Raw genomic sequence first — 19,172 nt, 5'->3', positions numbered from 1 at the left:
GGTTCCATGAGGTGCTGAGAAGAAGATATATTCTTTTCTGTTTGGATGGAATATTCTATAGATGTCTGTTAAGTCCATTTGAGTCGTAACATCTGTTAGTTCTCTTATTTCTCTGTTCATTTTTTGTCTGATTGACCTGTCCAGTGATGAGAGGGGAGTGTTGAAGTCTCCCACTATTAGTGTGTGGGGTTTAATATATGATTTAAGCTTTAGAAATGTTTCTTTGATATATGAGGGTGCCCTTGTATTTGGGGCATAGATGTTCAGTATTGAGATTTCCTCTTGATGGATTTTTTCCTGTGACTAATATGAAATGACCTTCTTTGTCTCTTTTGACTGATTTTAGCTTGAAGTCTATTTTGTTAGATATTAGGATAGCTACACCCACTTGTTTCTTAGGTGCATTTGATTGGTATATTTTTTTCCCAACCCTTTACTCTGAGACGATGTCTGTCCTTGAGGTTGAGATGCATTTCTTGTATGCAGAAGAAGGATGGATTCCGTTTTCATATCTAATCTGTTAGCCTGTACCTTTTTATAGGTGAGTTGAGTCCATTTACATTAAGGGATACTAATGACCAGTGGTTGCTATCTCCTGTTAATTTAGTTTTCATTGTTGGTGATGTTAATTTGTGCATTTTTTCTTCTTCTTCAGGATTTGTTGTTATGAAATCAATTGTCTGTGATTTTTGTTGGTGTAGCTATCTTCCTTGGGTTGGAGTTTTCCTTCTAGTATTTTGTGTAGGGCTGGGTTTGTGGCTAGGTATTGGTGAAATCTAGATTTTTCATGGAATATCTTGTTTTGTCCTTCTGTGGTGATTGACAGTTTTGCTGGGTATAGTAGTCTGGGCTGGCATTGTGGTCTCTTAATGTCTGCATAATGCTTGACCATGATCTTTTGGCTTCCATTGTCTCCAATGAGAAGTCAGGTGTAATTCTGATAGGTCTACCTTTGTATGTTACTTGGCCTTTTTCCTTTGCAGCTCTTAATATTCTTTCTTTACTCTGTACGTTTAGTGTTTTGATTATTATGTGGCAAGAGGACTTTTTGGTGTTCTGTAAGCTTCTTGTATCTTCATAGGCATATCTTTCTTTAGGTAGGGAAAGTTTTCTTCTATGAGTTTGTTAAATACATTTTCTGTGCCTTTGAGTTGAACAACTTCTCCTTCTTCTATACCTATAATTCTAAGATTTGGCCTTTTCATGGTGTCCCATATTTCATGGATATTTTGGGTTAAGCTTTTGTTAGATTTAATGTTTTCTTTAACTGATGAGTCTATTTCCTCTATTGTATCTTCAGCGCTTGAGATTCTTCCATTTCTTGTATTCTGCTGTTCATGCTTGCGTTTGTGGTTCCTGATCTTTTTCTCATGATTTCTGTTTATATAATTCCTTCAGCTTGTGTTTTCTTTATTGTTTCTATTTCATTTTCAAGTCCTGGATAGTTTCTTTTATATGTTTGATTTCTTTTTCTTGGTTTTCTTTAAGTGATTTGCTGATATCTTCCAATTTTTTTGTTTGTCTTTTCCTTAATTTCTTTGAGGGAATTTCTTATTTCATCTTTAAGAATTTCAAACATTCTCTTGAAGTTATTTTTTAGGTCATTTTCTTCTGGTTCATCCATATTTCCTTGTTCAGGTCTTGCTGTTTTAGGGTCTTTAGGTTTTACTGGTATTGTCTTGCTCTTTGTGGTATAGCTTATGATCTTACCTTTTCTACTCATCTTTTCCTCTAATAGGTGTGGTTGGGGCTGTCTGAGATTCTGTTGAATAATCTTCTAGGTGCCAGTGATTCCAAAGCTCAGATGGTTGTTTCTCGTGATACAGTCAGTGTTACAGTTCTAGTTACCCCATTGGTTACTTCTGTTCCTGGAGATAGCTCAGCGCTACTGTGCTTTGCTCTGCTCCCTTGGAGTTTGCTGTCTCAGGCCTACTTGGCCTAGGTTACTGGCTTTGATTTGTTTCTGTAAATCCTGGTCTGGATCCAGAAGTCTGCAGAAGTCCCTGGCTTGGAGTTGAACCTGTTCTGGTGGAGATCACTGACTCTGGATCTGGTTGCTGGCTCAGTCCTGATCCGCCAGTGTTCTGGGACTGGGTTGTCTCCCAGGACTGGATTTGCTCCTGCCTTCTGCTTCAGGTAGAGCTTGTTTCCCCAGGCCCTATCTGTCCTAAGTGTCTCAGTCAGTCCCAGTCCTGTGGAATTTGTTGTCCAAGGTGGAGTTCCTTGCCTCAGGGCAACTTTGGCCGGGTTTTGACTGTAAATCCTGGTCTGGATTCCCTCCTGTGGAAGTCCCTGGGTTGGAGTTGGACCAGGAAAGGTTTCTGGTTCTGGTCTACTGCCTCGGAGGTCCCAGGGTGCGTCCGAACCTGCAGACTCACACTCGGACCCCCAGGGGTTCCAGGTTCCTGCCTATTCCCTTTGATGCCCCAAACCAATTCCCGAACCCACAGAGGTCCTGGCTCAGGCCTACTCTCTCTGAGGTCCCAGACTCACTCCTGGCCCCTCCGAGTTCTCTGGTTCCTGCCTATTCCCTCGGAGGACTCAGGTTCACTCACGCCCAGACTGGGAGAGGTCCTGGCTCAGGCTTAGTTCCTGGGAAGGTCATAGACTCTCACCCAGACCCACCAGGGTGTTGGCTTAGGTCTGCTCTCTTGAAGGTCCCAGATTCACGTCCGGACCCTCAGCAGTCTCTGGCTCTGGTTCACTTGCTCAGCAGTTACTCCCCTGTACCTGTTCTGGTGGAGATTGTTGACTCTGGATCTGGTCGCTGGCTCAATCCTGATCCGCCCGTGTCTCGGGACTGGATTTGCTCCTGGCTTCTGCTTCTAGTGGACTGGATTTGCTCCTGGCTTCTGCTTCTAGTGGAGCTTGGTTTCTCTCTGTCCTAGGTAGCTGGTTCAGTCCCACTCCAGTTCGGTGGAGATCGCAGACTCTGAGTCAGGTCGTTGGCTCAATCCTGATCAGCCAGTGTCCCAGGACTGGGTTGGCTTCCAGGACTGGGTTTGCTCCTGGCTTCTGCTCCTGGTGGAGCTTGAAAGGCCGGTTTTACAAAATGTGCTCTCTTGGGCATGGCCATTGCACCACTCTGGGTGATTGCTTTAAAATTTATCAAAAGTAAACAAAAACTTTTAACTTCTGTTGAAACTCCACAACATCTTAAAATAACATAAAGTCCAATGACAGATTTTCTTGTCATTTTGAAATGAGTAAAGCACATTGTACAAGGCACCCACATATACACTTTTATGTATAGACACATATGTATATACACACATTCCCTGTGTGTTTAGCTTGGGACTTTTGTTGTTTTCATTTAGTTTTATTCTTTGATACTTTCATACATGTCTCTCTGGAGCTTTCACACCCTCTTTTCTTCCTCCTCCCCCCCCACTGAAACCCTTTGCCCTAGCAACCCCAGTCCTACTGTGGTATGTTTTTATACACAATGAACTTAAGATTGCTTGTGTGGGGGTGTTGGGGTGTTATTTACTACAGCATGGGAAACTTATTTTTTAATTGAAAATAATTGTTTTTCAAACAATAAATTGTGATTCTGATTTGCCCCCTCTCCTTTCTTCCCCGATCATTCCTACTTCCCCACTCACCCAGCTCTGCACCTGCTCTCTCTCTCTTTAGAAAACGAACAGGCAAGTAAAACAAACAACCAGAATAAAACAGGAAAACAGAGAAAACAAAGAAAAAGAGTGAGAAACACACACACACAACCCATAAAATCACAAAATTAGAAACCATTATATATACGCAAAAAATCAATAAGGTTAAAAAAATATCCAAACAAAGCATTATGAGACCAAAACTCTCCAAAAATGTTGAGTTTGTTTGGTTTGGGCTATCTACTTCAGGCCTGCTGTTAAGTGTAGTTTATATACCCAGAGAGACTTCATTGGAAAACACCAATTTTCCCTTGGCAAGTAGTTGACATTTGGAAGTAGCTTCTGGATTAGGAATGGGAGCTCATGTCTGCTTTTCCTCTCAGCGCTGAGATTCCACTGGTTTGGGACCTGTGCAGGCCCTGTGCATGCTGCCACAGTTTCTCTGAGTTCATATCAGCTTCAGTCCTGTTGTATCTGAAGGCATTCTTGCCTTGGTGTCTTTCATCCCCACTGACTCTTAAAATCTTTACGTCTCCTTTTTGGCATAGCTCCCTGAGGCATGGGCATCTTACTAGTTGTTCCACCACTGAGCAAATGACAATCCTTCATGCAGTACCCACTGACTGCCCGCATTCCCTGGGGTGGGGCCCTGTGAACCCTTGTTGATGGGACCAGTCTTGTGCACACAGCTGTATTGAGTCCTGAGTCAATTGCTGTGTCATTTCCAGAAAACATTGTTTTTCAGTACTCATCCATAACCACTGCATTTACATCATTTCCACTCTTTCCACAATATTCCCTGAGCCTTGAGGGGATGGATTGAGGCTTGTGATATACATGTCCTGTTAGGGCTCATGCTCCTCCTCACTTTGTTCATCTGTAAGTCTTTAACTGCAGCCCTGTGCAAACAGAAGCCTTTCTGATAAAGGCTGAGAGCAGCACTAAACTCAGAGTGCAGCTGGCGTCTGTTTGTCTGTCTATCTACTTTGTGTGTGTGTATGTGTGTATGCATGCCACTATGTATGTTTGGAGTTCGTATATAATATTCTACTACATGATAAAGCATAGTTTGCAGAACCAATCTCTTAATGGACATTAGGTAATTTCTAGTCTTCAACTGTTCTAATAATATTATGTAGAGCAATCCTGTTGTTGAAGTTCTTGATTCATATCCCTATAGACACATAACTACACTTTTCATATTACTCATCGTCATGGTACTTATCAGAATAGTGGTTGAGGTCTATAGATTATGAACTCTCAGAGGGTACACTGTCGATCAGTTTACTTTGTCTCTGGCACCATGTTACTAGTTTGCATGTGCTAGATCTATAGTGTTTTCTAATTACCTAATGAAGCATTATGTGAGTAGTTACAGTCAGGAAAGGATTGGTTATGGTCGTGTGTTGTGGAATATTTGTTTAACTATGCATAGATGTGTTACATTTGTTTATGTTGCAGGGTATTTGTTTAACTACATAAAGATGTGTTGGATTTATTTCTGTTGTGGAATAATTAACTATGTAAAGGTGTGTTGCATTTGTTTAATTAAGATGTGTTGCTGTTTTACCTTGCCTGCCTAATGATTGGTTTAATAAAAGATGAATGACCAATAGCAAGGAAGGAGGTATAGTCAGGACTTCAGGGCAGGGCAAGTAAGGAAAGTGAGGAGGAGGAATTTAGGTTGGGATCGGGGAGAAAGAAAAGAGATGCCAGGGAGGTGCCAGGGACCACCAGCATATGGAGGAAGCAGGAAAGTAGAACCTACAGAATGAAAGAAAGGTAAAAGTTCTGAGGTAAAATGTAGATGAATAGAATCAGGTTAAATTAAGTTAAAAGAAATATTTGGAGAAGCATAAGCTAAGGCCAGGCATTCATAATTAATAAGTCTCCATGTCTTTATTGGGAGCTGGTTATTAGCCCAAAGAAAGTTCTAGCAACAGCCATGTCTAATCAGGCTGTGACTGAAAACTGTAAATGCATGAAATTCCCCAATGTTTGTAGTAGTATGATCAAGGTACAAAAAACAAAATCAGGTCATGTTATTCTCTCTTACCCAGAAATGACCATTTCTTGATTTTTGTTTGGTTTGGTTTTGTTTTTTGAGACCGGGGTTCTCTGTGTAACAGTCCTAGCTGTCCTGGAACTAGCTCTTGTAGACCATGCTGACCTTAAACTCACAGAGATCCACCTGCCTCTGCCTCTGAGTTTTGGGACTACAGGCATGTGCCACCACCGCCTGGAAATGATCATTTCTAATACATTGATGTGTGTAGACTTGGAGACATTTTCTTCTTCTTCTTTTTTTTTTTTGGTTTTTTGAGACAGGGTTTCTCTGTGGCTTTGGAGTCTGTCCTGGAACTAGCTCTGTAGACCAGGCTGGTCTCGAACTCACAGAGATCCGCCTGCCTCTGCCTCCCGAGTGCTGGGATTAAAGGCGTGCACCACCATTGCCTGGCTGACATTTTCTTCTTTATATCAATTCATCACATCATATTCTTATAAAAATAAAATAAATCCATTAAAAACAGTCTTTAAACATTTTAACTTTTTAAAAAAATGTTTCTCTTAGCTATTGCAATGTATGGATGGACATAGAGTTTAAAAAGATACTTTACATTTCTACAGAAAGAAATAGATTCTTATGAGAGTTTGCAGTAACCATTAAAGTTTAGAAATCACTAAACTTTAGTATCTGGTTTCTCTGTCTGTCTCTCTCTACTTCATAATCTAAAACCCTACAGATGGATTTGTTATTGACACTGTAAAAGTTTGCTGAGTGGGGATGAGTGCTAGAGGAAAACCCAAGAACTTTTGTAACTATGCTATGTTGTTGGAAATGGTTTGTAGGAAGAGGACTGCCTTTTTGTTTCAACTGTTGGCATTCCTCTTCCACAACATAGATGATCTAAGGCACTGGGCAGACACCATTGCTTAGTTGCTTTTTCCCTAAATTATAATGTAAGCCACAATTTTAAATATATCCCTGCGTTTTTGTATTTTGTTAATCTTGGCTAATTAAACCAAACCCTTGTCTCTAAATCTTTTATTACTGTTTTCTTAGAAGTTTTATATTTATAAAAAAGTTTATAATATATTATTTGATTAAACTATAGAGATAAGATTTTCAAAATTGGTATTTTCATGGTAAATGTCAAAGCAAGTCAGTAATGTGGATGTAAAAGGCATTTGATATGGTGTCGTTTTATATCAGTTGTATAGCACTTAAAAGGTCCGCTGCTGTATGAGAACAAAAAGGAACATGTCTGGTACTTGACTTTGCAAAAGATTATTAAAGATTTTTTGCCAAAATGTGCTGACTGCTTCCCTAAGGGTCATCCTAACTTCGAGGTCTTATTTATGACAGATAGATTTGATTTAATAAGTTCTAGCTCAAGGGCCACATATTTTACACAGTTAGCCATGATTTCATTCTGATATCCAAATTTATCTCTCTAGAGGAAACAATAGGATAGATAGGAGCACCCTGAAAATAATCTTTACGTGAGAATTAGAAGAAACATTTTTCTTGCTTCTTCATTTACCATATTCTTGTAAATGTCCATTACTTCTTTGAGATGTCCAGGGAGAACATTATTTTAGTGTTTCATTTTCCAGACAGTCCTTTGCTTAGGGAAAACTGTGTGTATCCCAAAAAAGAAAAACCATAACCCAGAGTTACAAGGTTAATTAAATCAGAAAAACAATTTAGTTCTGTAACAGTGAAATTGTCTTCTGAGGAAGCAACCATCAATGTAATATCCACATTTGTTTCCTGTTGATGCAGGAATTATTGTAGCAGGGCCAGCTTTTCACAGACTCTTACAATCTTCACACTGCAGCTCTGCCCTTATCGTAGCCTGTGAAATGAGACAGGAAGCTTAGCTCTAGAAATAAGGAAGTTTATCCTATATGACTGAACCTTTGACAATATTAGAATATATATTACCTTTGTGGCCTTGGGCTTCCAGAATTCAGGGAGAGATTCCCATTGTGTCATGTTTTTCTTTCTTAAGTTATTTTACAAAAAGTTATAAGCTGTCTTGTGCTTATTTTTAGTTAAAATAAATGATGTAAAACCTTTTGTAGAGGGGCTGGAGAGATGGCTCAGAGGTTAAGAGCACTGACTGCTCTTCCTGAGGTCCTGAGTTCAATTCCCGGCAACCAGATGGTGGCTCACAACCATCTGTAATGAGATCTGGTACCCTCTTGGGCCAGCAAACATACAGACAGACAGAACAATGTATACATAATAAATAAATAAATAAATAAATAAATAAATAAATAAATAAATGAATAAATAAAAGAAAAACCTTTTGTAGAATTTAGTTTTGTCCTAAATATAGCTATTGTATGATCTAATCTAACTGAAGTTTCTTCTCTGGCAACTCTCACTTTATTTAATAGAATGTAAGGAATTGATATGGTTTAAAATTGTGTTATTTTTCATACCGTCTCAAAGGAATGTGCAATAATTTTGAATATGAGAATCAGTTAACATTCATTTTTTTGTGTTTCTAGCTTACAAATTTGGAGAGGAAGTGGCAGCACCTTGAACAAAATAATTTCGTGATGAAAGAGTGTATCCTTTAAACTGGCTTAATATGTCCTTACAAATACTTGATATGTACAGAACTCTGTACTAATTGTGTGGGGTTGTAAAGACTAGCATCCCTTTCTGCTCTGTAGTCGCTAGAGGTTGTTTAGTCACAGTGTCTATGAGAAAACTGATTTTGGAAATTACCCACCATATGAAGTCATCATATAGGGTAGTGGTTAAGGGAATATGTTATAGAGAGTCAGATGATCAAATTTTTTGAATGTTTGATTCTATCATTGATAAGCTATGGTCTTTTTAGACAGTTCTCTTGATCTACTTAGACCTTAATTTTTATCATATCTAAAACAGTTTGTACTCATAGAGTTTAGATATAGTTATAGGTGTTAGTTGTTTATAATGCTAAAACTTGGCTGTCTGAACAACAAAGGGTGGTAACCAGTTAGGATCATAAGAAATTTGACCTCTGAGTTCATTAGTGTTATAGTTGTTCAACTTTATTATATTTCTACCAAGATGATATTTATATCTTTCATGTTCTATCTAAGAGGCAGCAGTTGCTAAGGGCAGACATTGTGACATCACAACAGTCTCTCCAGAATTTGTTTCCTGTTCCCTTTGACTTATTCAAGGACATCTGTCCTCAGAACAAAATCCTACTCAGTGGTACCATAGGCATTCTTTTAGAGTGTTACTGAACTTACCCAGGGGCAGTAAGCACCTCAGCTCACTTCTAGTTAGGATGCTCTAGAAACTCTAGTCATACTATTTCAAACAGCTCAGTTTGAAAGGCAGATTTTGGTATTCGTGGGGTGCTTAAAAGTCCAGCATTCCAACTTTATGCAACATAAATCTATATGACTCTGAAACAGTGAAGTCTAAGAGACTTGACTGAAATTCTGTGTGACATTACAGAGAATAGTTTTTCCAAATGCTCGATTGTTCTGAGAGTAGAATTAGATTGAGCAACCTGACATTAAAGAATCAAAAGTGTTTATATTGCAAGTTAAGTTTTTTGAAACAAATTTTATTTGGCCTGTTTGTTTCAACTTATGCTTTGTTAAAATAAGATTATATCTTAAAATTATTATAGTTGTATTTTTTATGCACTGTCTACATTCACTGTGATAAATACCCAGTCTGCTTCAGTTCCTTTCTGAGTCACAGACTACTGTTTTTTACTGACATTGTTCCTCCTTAACTGTGTAATTAGTCATAGCAACCAAGAGTCAAGAGAGTGATTACCAGCCAGTTATTAAAAATGTGATGAAGCAGATTGCAGAGTACAATAAAACTATCATGGATGCTCTACACAATGCCAACAGAAGCTGAGACTGATTGACTGCATCTAGAAGCACATCCTCAAGCTTGCTGAAAGTAAACTAGCTTCCCTTTGAAGAGTTAAACCCCAGGTTTTTGAATGCCATGGTTTTGTGATCTCCTTAAGGAGAGACATCTTGCATAGTAAATAGTTCAATAAAAGGTGTACTGTTATGTGCCTTTCTCTGTCCTGTCAGCCAACTCCCAAATCGTGAAACAGAGATTTATTAATTATGAAAGCTTGGCCAATTAGCTTAGGCTTGTGTCTAACTAGCTCTTATAGCTTAAATTAACCTGTTTCTTCCAATCTATTTTTTTTTTAATGTGGCTATGTTACCTTTACGCTGTAATGCCCATGCTGCTTGCTCTGTGTCCTGGCATCTCCACCCTTCTTCTTCTGAGCATCTTCTGTGCCTGGAAATTCTGCCTAGCTATTGGCTGTTCAGATTTTTGTTAAACCAGTCAGGGTGATACAGCTTCACAGTGTACAAAAAGATTATTCCACAACATTCCCCCCTTTTTGTCTAAATAAAAAGGAAAGGTTTTAACTCTTAACACAGTAAAGCTATATACAACAACCATTATCAGGTAAGAATTATATTCACATGTACAGTCCATTTGTATTTGGCATATTGAGAGAAAATACTCTATTGGTTTTTTTTGTTTTGTTTTGTTTTGTTTTTGGATTTTCGAGACAGGGTTTCTCCGTAGTTTTTGGTTCCTGTCCTGGAACTAGCTCTTGTAGACCAGGCTGGTCTCGAACTCACAGAGATCCACCTGCCTCTGCCTCCCGAGTGCTGGGATTAAAGGCGTGAGCCACCACCGCCTGGCTTCTATTGTTTGTTTTATTTTGTTTTTTTGAGACAGTTTCTCACCTGTATATGGAGACAGTCCTGGAACTTTCTCTGTAGACCGGATTATCTATCATATCTTGTTGAATATAAAATTTTTATGCCTAAACCATTTTCTACCATAGCTTGTATTTTCATCCTAAAATATCTTTTTAGACTATAAAACATCTTTTTAGATAAACAACTTTTTATGCTTTTATGTTTTTCCACCTTATAAACTTTTCATCTCTTATATAAGTTTTTTTTTCTGAATTTGGTAGCAAGGAAAATTTCACAACTTTAATCCCTTCGAAGACTCGAGAAGGATATAATATTACCCGAGTAAACAGGAAGTGAAGAGCAAGCAAGTTCCAAGACAATAAGAAATGACAGAAACACATCTGGCTTCCTGGACAATTACCCAAGGTTCCTCTGTAAGGTTGGGGCATCTATCTTTGGTATAGAGGCCTAGAATATCTGACAGACGTTTCTGTGAAGCAGGAATTTTTAAGGACTATCCCACCTTATCTTGGCAATTGGGCAGTTTTCTTTTGTGTCTTGCTTTTCCAATTTGGATAGCATACGGTCAGCAGTCAAGGTAAGGGCAATTTCTTGTCCAAATGACTAGCTTTTGCCACAAAGGAAATAAGTAAACTTCAATCAGAGATACTTCAATGCCTATTATCCTTTTATGAAGTAGATTGATGCTACCAGGAGCAGACATGTCTCATTGTCATAGAAAAGCCTTATGTATTTAAAGCAGTTTAAATACCATGCTCTGTATATATAGTATATGACATTGTTTGAGATTAGGAAAGGAATGTCGTGAAAATAGGTCCTGGAGACAGCACTAAGTGGAATTTAATTCACACTGTACAAGGTGGGCTGCATCTAGAATTCCTAGAAGTAGCTTGGAGTGGGTGCAGGAGAGGAGGCATTCTAAAGAGATACTTAACACCTTCCTTTGAAACAAGAGACTCCACAGGATTAAAAAACTCCCCAAAACCCTCATGCGGGGGGAGGAGAAAAGTTGGAACCTGGTACTTCCCAGAGAAGAAATTTGTCTCCCAGGGAAAGATTTTAAACTGTTTAACAGACCAGAACCCAGCTCAGTGATAGCTCAGTGATGAGTGGACCAAATTTTGACTAGACCCAGTTATACACACCTTATTTCCTCTATTTAAACCTAAACATTCTGTCAGGATCCCAAAATGGCTTTGGGAGTTTCTGGGCCTCATTTTCTTATTCCTTTTTCCAGTGTGGCCGCATCAAATAGACCTCTCACTGGCAGTTATCTCGTGTTTCTAGTAGCATATGTTCACTATACATGATAGATTTCATTGTGACATTTCTGTGCTTGTAAATAATATATTTGAATCATATTCACTCCATCTCAGTTACCCTCACTTATCCTATTCTATTGCTAAACTCCTTGTCTTCCTAATTAATCCCCTTAATTTTTTATTGAGACAGTGTTCAGTGTTCAGCTAGCCATGACCTTTTGGTCCTCCCACTATAGCCTCCCAAGTAGTTGAAATCACCACATCAGGCACTATAAATGGTATTACTTTAGTTTGTATAAGTTTAGGTAGAAGATTGACCCTGATTGAGCTTGGTTTACTATAGAGCAGTGGTTCTCAATCTTCCTAATGCTGAAACCCTTTAATACAGTTCCTCATATTGTGGTGACCCTAACCATAAAACTATTTTCACTGATACATCATAACTGTAATTTTGGAAAGTAAACATCAGATATGAAGGATATCTGATATATGACCCCTGTGAAACAGGTCATAACTCGAAGGCTGAGAACCACCGCTTTATATTACTAATAATTTAGTGAAGATCCCGGACAACTATTGTAAGTGACAGTTATAAAATATGTTCTTCAGAGACTGAGTTTCTTGGATTATCGGTAAACATTTTACCACCAAAGGATTTGTGGCCAGAGAGGTTTGGAAACACTGCATCAAAGGCAAATCATTTTCTTCTTGACTACTAAGAGCTATAAATCTGATATAATAAATATGTATACTGAAAGCATTTCTCAAAGATAAACATCTCCAGGCTACCATTGTGAAAGAAATGTGTAATCACTATACTGTACTGGCAAAAATCAGACACTTAGGAAGCCAGCATAGAGAGCAAAAGCCCATCCCAAAGGACTTGAGAAGAAACTGGTATACAAAATCTGATGCATATTTCTTAGATAACAAATTCCATGTGAATGAGGCTCTGTGAAAACAAGAATTCTTTCACAATGGTAGCCTGGAGTTTTCCATTGGAAATTGGTAGCAGATTTGAGTACACTAGAAAACGCTCCTTGGAGAGGTAAAGAAATGAACTCTGAAATTGAGAAATATCAAGTAGTGGGTTTTGGTGGCATTTTGCCAAGCCACCTGCTCACTGGTAAAGTGCTAGTTTAGTTTGATAATTAGAAACTTTCTGTGAATGCTGAATGTTGAGCAGTGTTCCTTTTCTGCATAGCAACAATCACAGGTATATGTAGTTGGCCTTTTTCATTGGGACTGTTGGCTCCCCATTATAACATACAGACTTATTAATTTTGAAAGCTCAGCCAGTATCTTAGGTTTGTCCCACTAGCTCTTATAACTAAAATTAATCCGTATCTTTTGATCTACATTCTTTCCAGTGGCTTGGTTATTTTAGCACATGGTTCTGTGTGCAGGGTCTAGGGATCCTGGTGAGCCTTCCTAGTTAAAAATCTTAGCCCTTTCTCTTATGAAGGCCTCTCTGGTATGTTTGAATCTCTCTTTAAAATTATTTTCATTTTATAATTATTTTGTTTTTATATTTATGAGTGTGTGTGTGTGTGTGAGCCATGGGTAAAGGTCAGAGGACAATTGGCAGCCAGTTGTTCTCTTGTAACATTTAGAATCAAGAAATTAAACTCAGAAATGTCTACTCTGCAGAACATTCTTGGTACCTAAGTGGGTCATTTTGATACAGGCCAGCAAAGTTTTGCAGAGTTGCAGTCTATAACATGAGAAGAGAAGAGACTTGAGGCAGCAAAACATCATCTAAAGTCTTGTAAAATTAGTAGTGTTAAAATTTTGTTGTATAGCATAAATCTATACTGGGAAAAGTTTTCAAAGAGGATATTTAAAATTAAAACTTCTTCATGTGATTTGGGATATGTAAACACTTTGCACATTAATTAACCCACTTGTCTGTCGATAGTAATTAAGTCTGCTTGGTTTGCTTTTAAATGCATAATGTGCCAGGTTTGATGGTATAGGCCTGCAATCTTAGCAGCACTCAGCACTTGGGGAGCAAAGGCAGGGTACTGCAAGTTTGAAGCCAGGCTGGGTGATATAGAAGATCTTATGTTAAAGAAAGAAAACAAAGAGAAAGGAGGTAGGGCATTCTCAAGGTTGTTTATATCAGACTCATGAAGCCAAAGGAAGTGTTCTGGAGAGACTAGGCAAGGGCACTGTGCCATCTGTGCACTTACGACCAACTGGCTTCTCTCTAGTGCCAATGTCATTAATCATACCCTGAATATCACCTCACCCTGTTGGCCTGTTGGCATGCTCCATAGAGTACTGTAGAGTACCAAGCTCGCATGTCTAGAACAGGGCATGATAACAATCATCTATAATCCTGGAAGCTGGAGGCTGAGGGAGGTTGAGTGCCAGGCTAGGCTGGGTGATACTGCAGGACTGTTCCAAAACCCTGAAGAACCTCTGCTTGTTTACTGAGAAATTAAACAGGAGAGACTATTTAGCTTTCCCATGTTGATCTTCATTAGTAAGGGCGACCAGGATTTGTTCGGCCTGCTGTTGGTTTCCATGAATTTCAAGGCGTTATTTTTTTTTTTTTTTTTTTTTTTTTTTTAGTTTTTCGAGACAGGGTTTCTCTGTAGCTTTGGAGCCTGTCCTGGCACTAGCTCTTGTAGACCAGGCTGGCTTCGAACTCACAGAGATCCGCCTGCCTCTGCCTCCCGAGTGCTGGGATTAAAGGCGTGCGCCACCACCGCCCGGCTCAAGGCGTTATTTGTAACAGAAATAGGGCTCAGAAAGATGGAACTGAATAAGGAAGGGCTGACTCATGCAGATAGAACCTCCAGTTCTTCCCCAGCAAAAAGAAGACTCTTGTTGGATTTGTTGAAAGGCTTTGAGAGGAAGGAAGAGACATTAGTGAGAATTTCCCTCAGATAACACGTTTTAGTTTTAAAGAAAACCTCCTCAATTGTGTTTCCCCAAATATCACACATGAGTAAGTTATAATGGAAGCTGGAAACTTTGCTTTTTTTTTTCAAGATTTTTTTTCCTGTCGAACTCCCTATTGTTGTAATGTGAGAGTAAACACATACTCAGACATAAACACACCCTTACCTTATGGAATATGCCAGTCTTCCCTTTTCTTCCTGGGCAAATACTGGCTGAGTTCTACATAGCACCAAGAACTGGGTTTTTACTAACCCAAGTCAGTGTTTGTTACTGTGATAAACATACACTGTTTTCTTGGAGTCACCCACCACCTATGAGAGCTCTTACAGTCTTTCTGCCTCCTCTCCTGCATGCATCTCTGAGCCTCCAGGGAGGGTTTGGATGGAGACATCCCCCCTAGGACTGAGTGCTCCAAACTTTCACACTCTCTGTACATTGTCCACTGTGGATCTCTGTGTTAATTCACATCTGTTTCACAACCGAGCTCTCTTGTGGGGATTGAGTGATGCCCTGATCAGCTGTAGTTGATTATTTCCACTGTGGTGCATCAGAACAGGGCAAGCTCAAGTAGGGAGTCTTGGGGAAGAAAAAGCTGCCTGATTTGTTTGATATAATGCATTGCATATGATATTACTTTATTTGTCTATATTTTATGACTATTGAAATATTTTTAATTAAATTTTTTTTTTCATTTTACATGCCAACCCCACTTCCCTCTCCCTACCTTTCTCTCACCCTCCCACACCTCCCCCATTATACCCCCCATCTACTTCTCAGTCTGGCATACCAACTTGAGGCAGGACCAAGCACCTCCCCCATGTATCAAGGCTGAGCAAGGTATCCCACCCTAGAGAATGGGCTCCAAAAACAAGTTCATGCACCCAGGATAAGTCCTGGTACCACTGCCAAGGCTCCCCTCCCCCAACAGATCAAGCCATATAACTGTCACCCATATTCAGAGGGCCTAGTTCGGTCCCATGTAGGTTCCCTAGCTGTCAGTCCAGGGTCCATGAGCTCCCCTTAGCTTGGGTCAGCTGTCTCTGTGGTTTACCCAGTCATGATCTTGACATCCCTTGCTTATATGACCCCTCCTCCCTCTCTTCAGCTGAACTCCAGGCGCTCAGCCCAGTGCTTGGCTATGGATCACTGCATCTGCTTCCATCAGTTACTAGATGGAGGTTCTATCATGACAGTTAGGGTAGTCGCCAAACTGATTACAAGGGTGCCAGTTCAGGCACCCTCTCCACTATTGCTAGGAGTCTTAATTGGGGTCATCCTTGTGGATTCCTGGGAATTTCCCTAGTACCTGGTTTCTCCCTAACCCCATAATGACTCTCTCTAATGAGATATCTCTTTCATTGCTCTCCCCCATCTCATCCCTCCCCCAGCTGGGTCTTCTTGATCCCTCATGTTTCCATTCTCCATTCCTTTCCTTTTACCCCCTCCCAATTTCCCCAGGAGATCTTAACTGTGTTACTTCCTGGGGCCCTCCATGTGTGTTCCTCTTAGGGTCCTCCTTTTACCTAGCTTCTCTGGGGTTGTGGATTGTAGCCTGGTTATTCTTTCCTTTACATCTAATAATCCACTCATGAGTGAGTATATACCATGTTTGTCTCTCTAGATCTGGGTTACCTCACTCAGGATGATTTTTTCTAGTTTGGTCCATTTGCCTGCAAATTTCAAGATGTCGGTTTTTGTTTGTTTTGTTTTGTTTTGACTTCTTTTGTTTGTTTACCATTGAGTGGCACTCCATTGTGTAAACATACCACATTTTCTTTATCCATTCTTCTGTTGAGGGACATCTAGGTTGTTTCCAGGTTCTGGCTATTACAAATAATGCTGCTATGAACATAGTTGAGCAAATGTCACGAAGGAGAGGATGTGGAGTAAGGCGAACACCCAACACTGCTGGTGGGAGTGCAGACATGTACAACCACTTTGGAAATCAGTGTGGTGGTTTCTAAGAAAACTGGGAATTAATCTACTTCAAGATCCAGCAATACCATTCCTGGGCATACGCCCAAAGGATACACAATCATATTAGCCTGCTTTCTTAGACCATCCAGGATCACCTGTCCAGAAGTAGCACTGCCCCCAGTAAGCTGGGCCCACTCAACTCAGTATTTATCAGGAAAGTGCACTTCAGGCTTACCTTCAGGCAAATCTTATAGAGGTATTTTCTCAGTAGAGATTCTCTCTTCTCAAATGACTCTACTTTGTGTTAAGTTGACAAAAATCCAGCCAGGACAGCTGACACCTTGTCAACTTGACACACAAACATCAATATTCAACTGAACCTTTCCTTTCTCATTTGTCCCCAAGATATCATAGTAATATAACAATATAAAACAGTACATCATTTTAAATGTCCAGTCTTTAAAAATTCAAACACTTTAAAAGTTGTTTCTTTAAAATATTTGAGTATTCAGAAAGCCTAACATCTCTCTAAAATCTAAGATATCCAAAGTTTTTGTAAAAATCCAAAATGTCTTAACTGCAGGCTTCTGTAAACTAAAAATTAATTTAAATAATTTCTTTATCCAAAAGGAAAGAACCATAGCACAGTCACAAATCAAAGCAAAAGCAAAGTTCACCAGTGTGAAACTTGGGGTCAGACTTGTGGCACGCAGCCACCATCATCTGCACTCCCAAGGGCCTAGCACACTTCAGCTCTATCCTCTGCGTCCACAGCTTCTCCCCTAGGCTCAGGTTGGCTCCACTCTATGACTCCTGCTGTCCATGGTATGCCATCTCCACAACGCTGGGTTTTCACTGCAACTGTTGCACCGTCACCAGTAGCCTCTCATGGTCTTTCTTCAGGGACTCTAACCCTGCCACATTGTGCCAAGCCTCAGTTTCTATGAACTCTTCAATTCTGGTGCTTCTGCTCCAGCTGAGGCTCCACATTCACCAGTGGCCTCTCCTGGCCTCTCCTGGTGCCAAACTTCAGCTGCTTCCCATGACCCCCTCATGCCTTCAAAACCAGTACCACCAAGGGAGCTCTTAGACATTGCCAAGGTTGACTGCCAGCACGAAGTACAACCTTGGCTGCCTCCAGAAGAGAGCTTTTATATGCTGATTCTGAGGAACATTCCGAGAAGATTTTGCCTCAGTGGTGTTAGTCCCTTCTTAATCACAGTTTTCTTCAGTTCCAACTAAACAATATGAATTGTCCCAGTAAATCAAAGGTTTCATTTGAATGGTTCTGTTCTCTCATTAGTCACAGCTGATTCTTCCCTCTCATCTGAGGAGAATCACGGATTCTTCAAAATACCGGAGAACTCAGGTATAGTCTTTAAGGATCCTCAAACTTCCCTCTGAAATTTCATGAACCAAGTCTTTATTATCTGCATTGCTCTTAACCTTGCTCTCAAATTCCCATGGAAGAGCCCATTGAGCTCTGCGAATGCAACGACTTTTCCAGTCTAACGTTCAAATGCCTTCATGCTCCCCAAAATCACATCACAGCAACACTCCACTCCTGGTACCAATTTTTTGGTCTTAGTTAAATGCTGTTATGAAGCAACTTGGGGGGAAAAGGGTTGTCTCTTGCAGCATGTGGTCCATCTTCCAGAGAAATCAGGGCAGAAACTGAAACAGAGGCCATGGAAGAGTGCTGCTTACTGGCTTGCTCACTGTGGCTGGTTCAGCTTGCTTTCTTATACCATCCAGAACCCCCTTAGGGGGCGGCACCATCCCAGTGAGTTGAGTCCACTCATATCAGTCATTTAATCAATAAAATGCACTATGGACTTGCCTAGAGGCAAATCTTATGGTGGCATTTTCTCAGTTGAGATTCTTTCTTCCCAAGTGTAGCTTGTGTTAAATTGACAGCAAAAGCTAGCCAATGCACTATAGCAACATTATTATGCCGGGGGAGAAAGACAATCAGTTATGACTGTGTTTGGTAGAAGTGAAGAAGCTGTTATTCTCTTGGCCATTTACTATTAGAAGACAATAGTTGACTAGCTAAGCCCACACTGAAGTGCCCCGTTTTCTGTTACCACACTCAGCAGATAACCTCCCCGTGTTAGAGGAGGTCGAGCGACATGAAGGTGAAAATGCTCAATACTGTCCACACTTAATCCTACGTCTCTGTCAAAGGAAAAATATAATTCCTTTTAAAAAGGTTTATCACCTTCCATTTTATTGTTAAAATCAACCTTCCCTTAGTTCACTAGAGGCTGATTGGCCATCCCCTTCCCTGTTCACCCGCTTCACCCTATTCCCCACCCCCACTTAGGACAAAGCAGGACTTGTGTCTCAGGATTAGGGGAAATGGTTAAGGGAAGGAAAAGAAAATTGCTTTTCCAGCTTCTCCAGCTTCCCATGTAGCGTACAAAGAAAAAGCCAGCATCCCTTGGGAGGAAATAACAAAAATGCCAACAGGAGATGGATGGCTAAAGCCTGTGTCCCTGAAATGGATTGGAGTCACTGCCTTCCAGGTGTCACAGGCTCCTGCTCTTCACTCTTTGTGGTTATTAGAAAACCAAATAGTGGTCCCCTCCTGAAGCCCTTCACCCCTGAAGCCATTTGTCAACTCTTTTCTTTCCTGCCAGAAATAGCTAAGTCAGAGAAGGAGATCTGGTGAGTTGTAGGAGGAGACCTGTTGACTTTTTTTCCAAAGTGCATATGGGCTGTGCTCACAGTCCCGCCT

The 19,172-nt window shown here is 40.1% G+C and overlaps 1 protein-coding gene across 2 annotated transcripts in view; it reads left to right on the top strand.

Annotated features, from left to right (window-relative positions):
- Positions 1 to 9,991, top strand: part of Ift74 (intraflagellar transport 74) — a 75,884-nt gene extending 65,893 nt beyond the window's left edge. For both annotated transcript variants that reach the window (XM_057784438.1, XM_057784437.1), the window contains 2 exons: positions 8,136 to 8,196; positions 9,386 to 9,991. In XM_057784438.1, coding sequence (XP_057640421.1) covers positions 8,136 to 8,196; positions 9,386 to 9,504 — 180 coding nt within the window. In that variant the 3' untranslated portion in view covers positions 9,505 to 9,991. The remainder of the gene's footprint in view (positions 1 to 8,135; positions 8,197 to 9,385) is intronic.
- Positions 9,992 to 19,172: the final 9,181 nt, after the last annotated feature.

Source organism: Chionomys nivalis, chromosome 11 (genome assembly GCF_950005125.1).
Source record: "Chionomys nivalis chromosome 11, mChiNiv1.1, whole genome shotgun sequence".
In the NCBI taxonomy this organism is placed as follows: Eukaryota; Metazoa; Chordata; class Mammalia; order Rodentia; family Cricetidae; genus Chionomys; species Chionomys nivalis.
The sequence above is the reverse complement of the archived record's forward strand: the minus strand, read 5'-3'. Positions and strand labels throughout refer to the sequence as shown.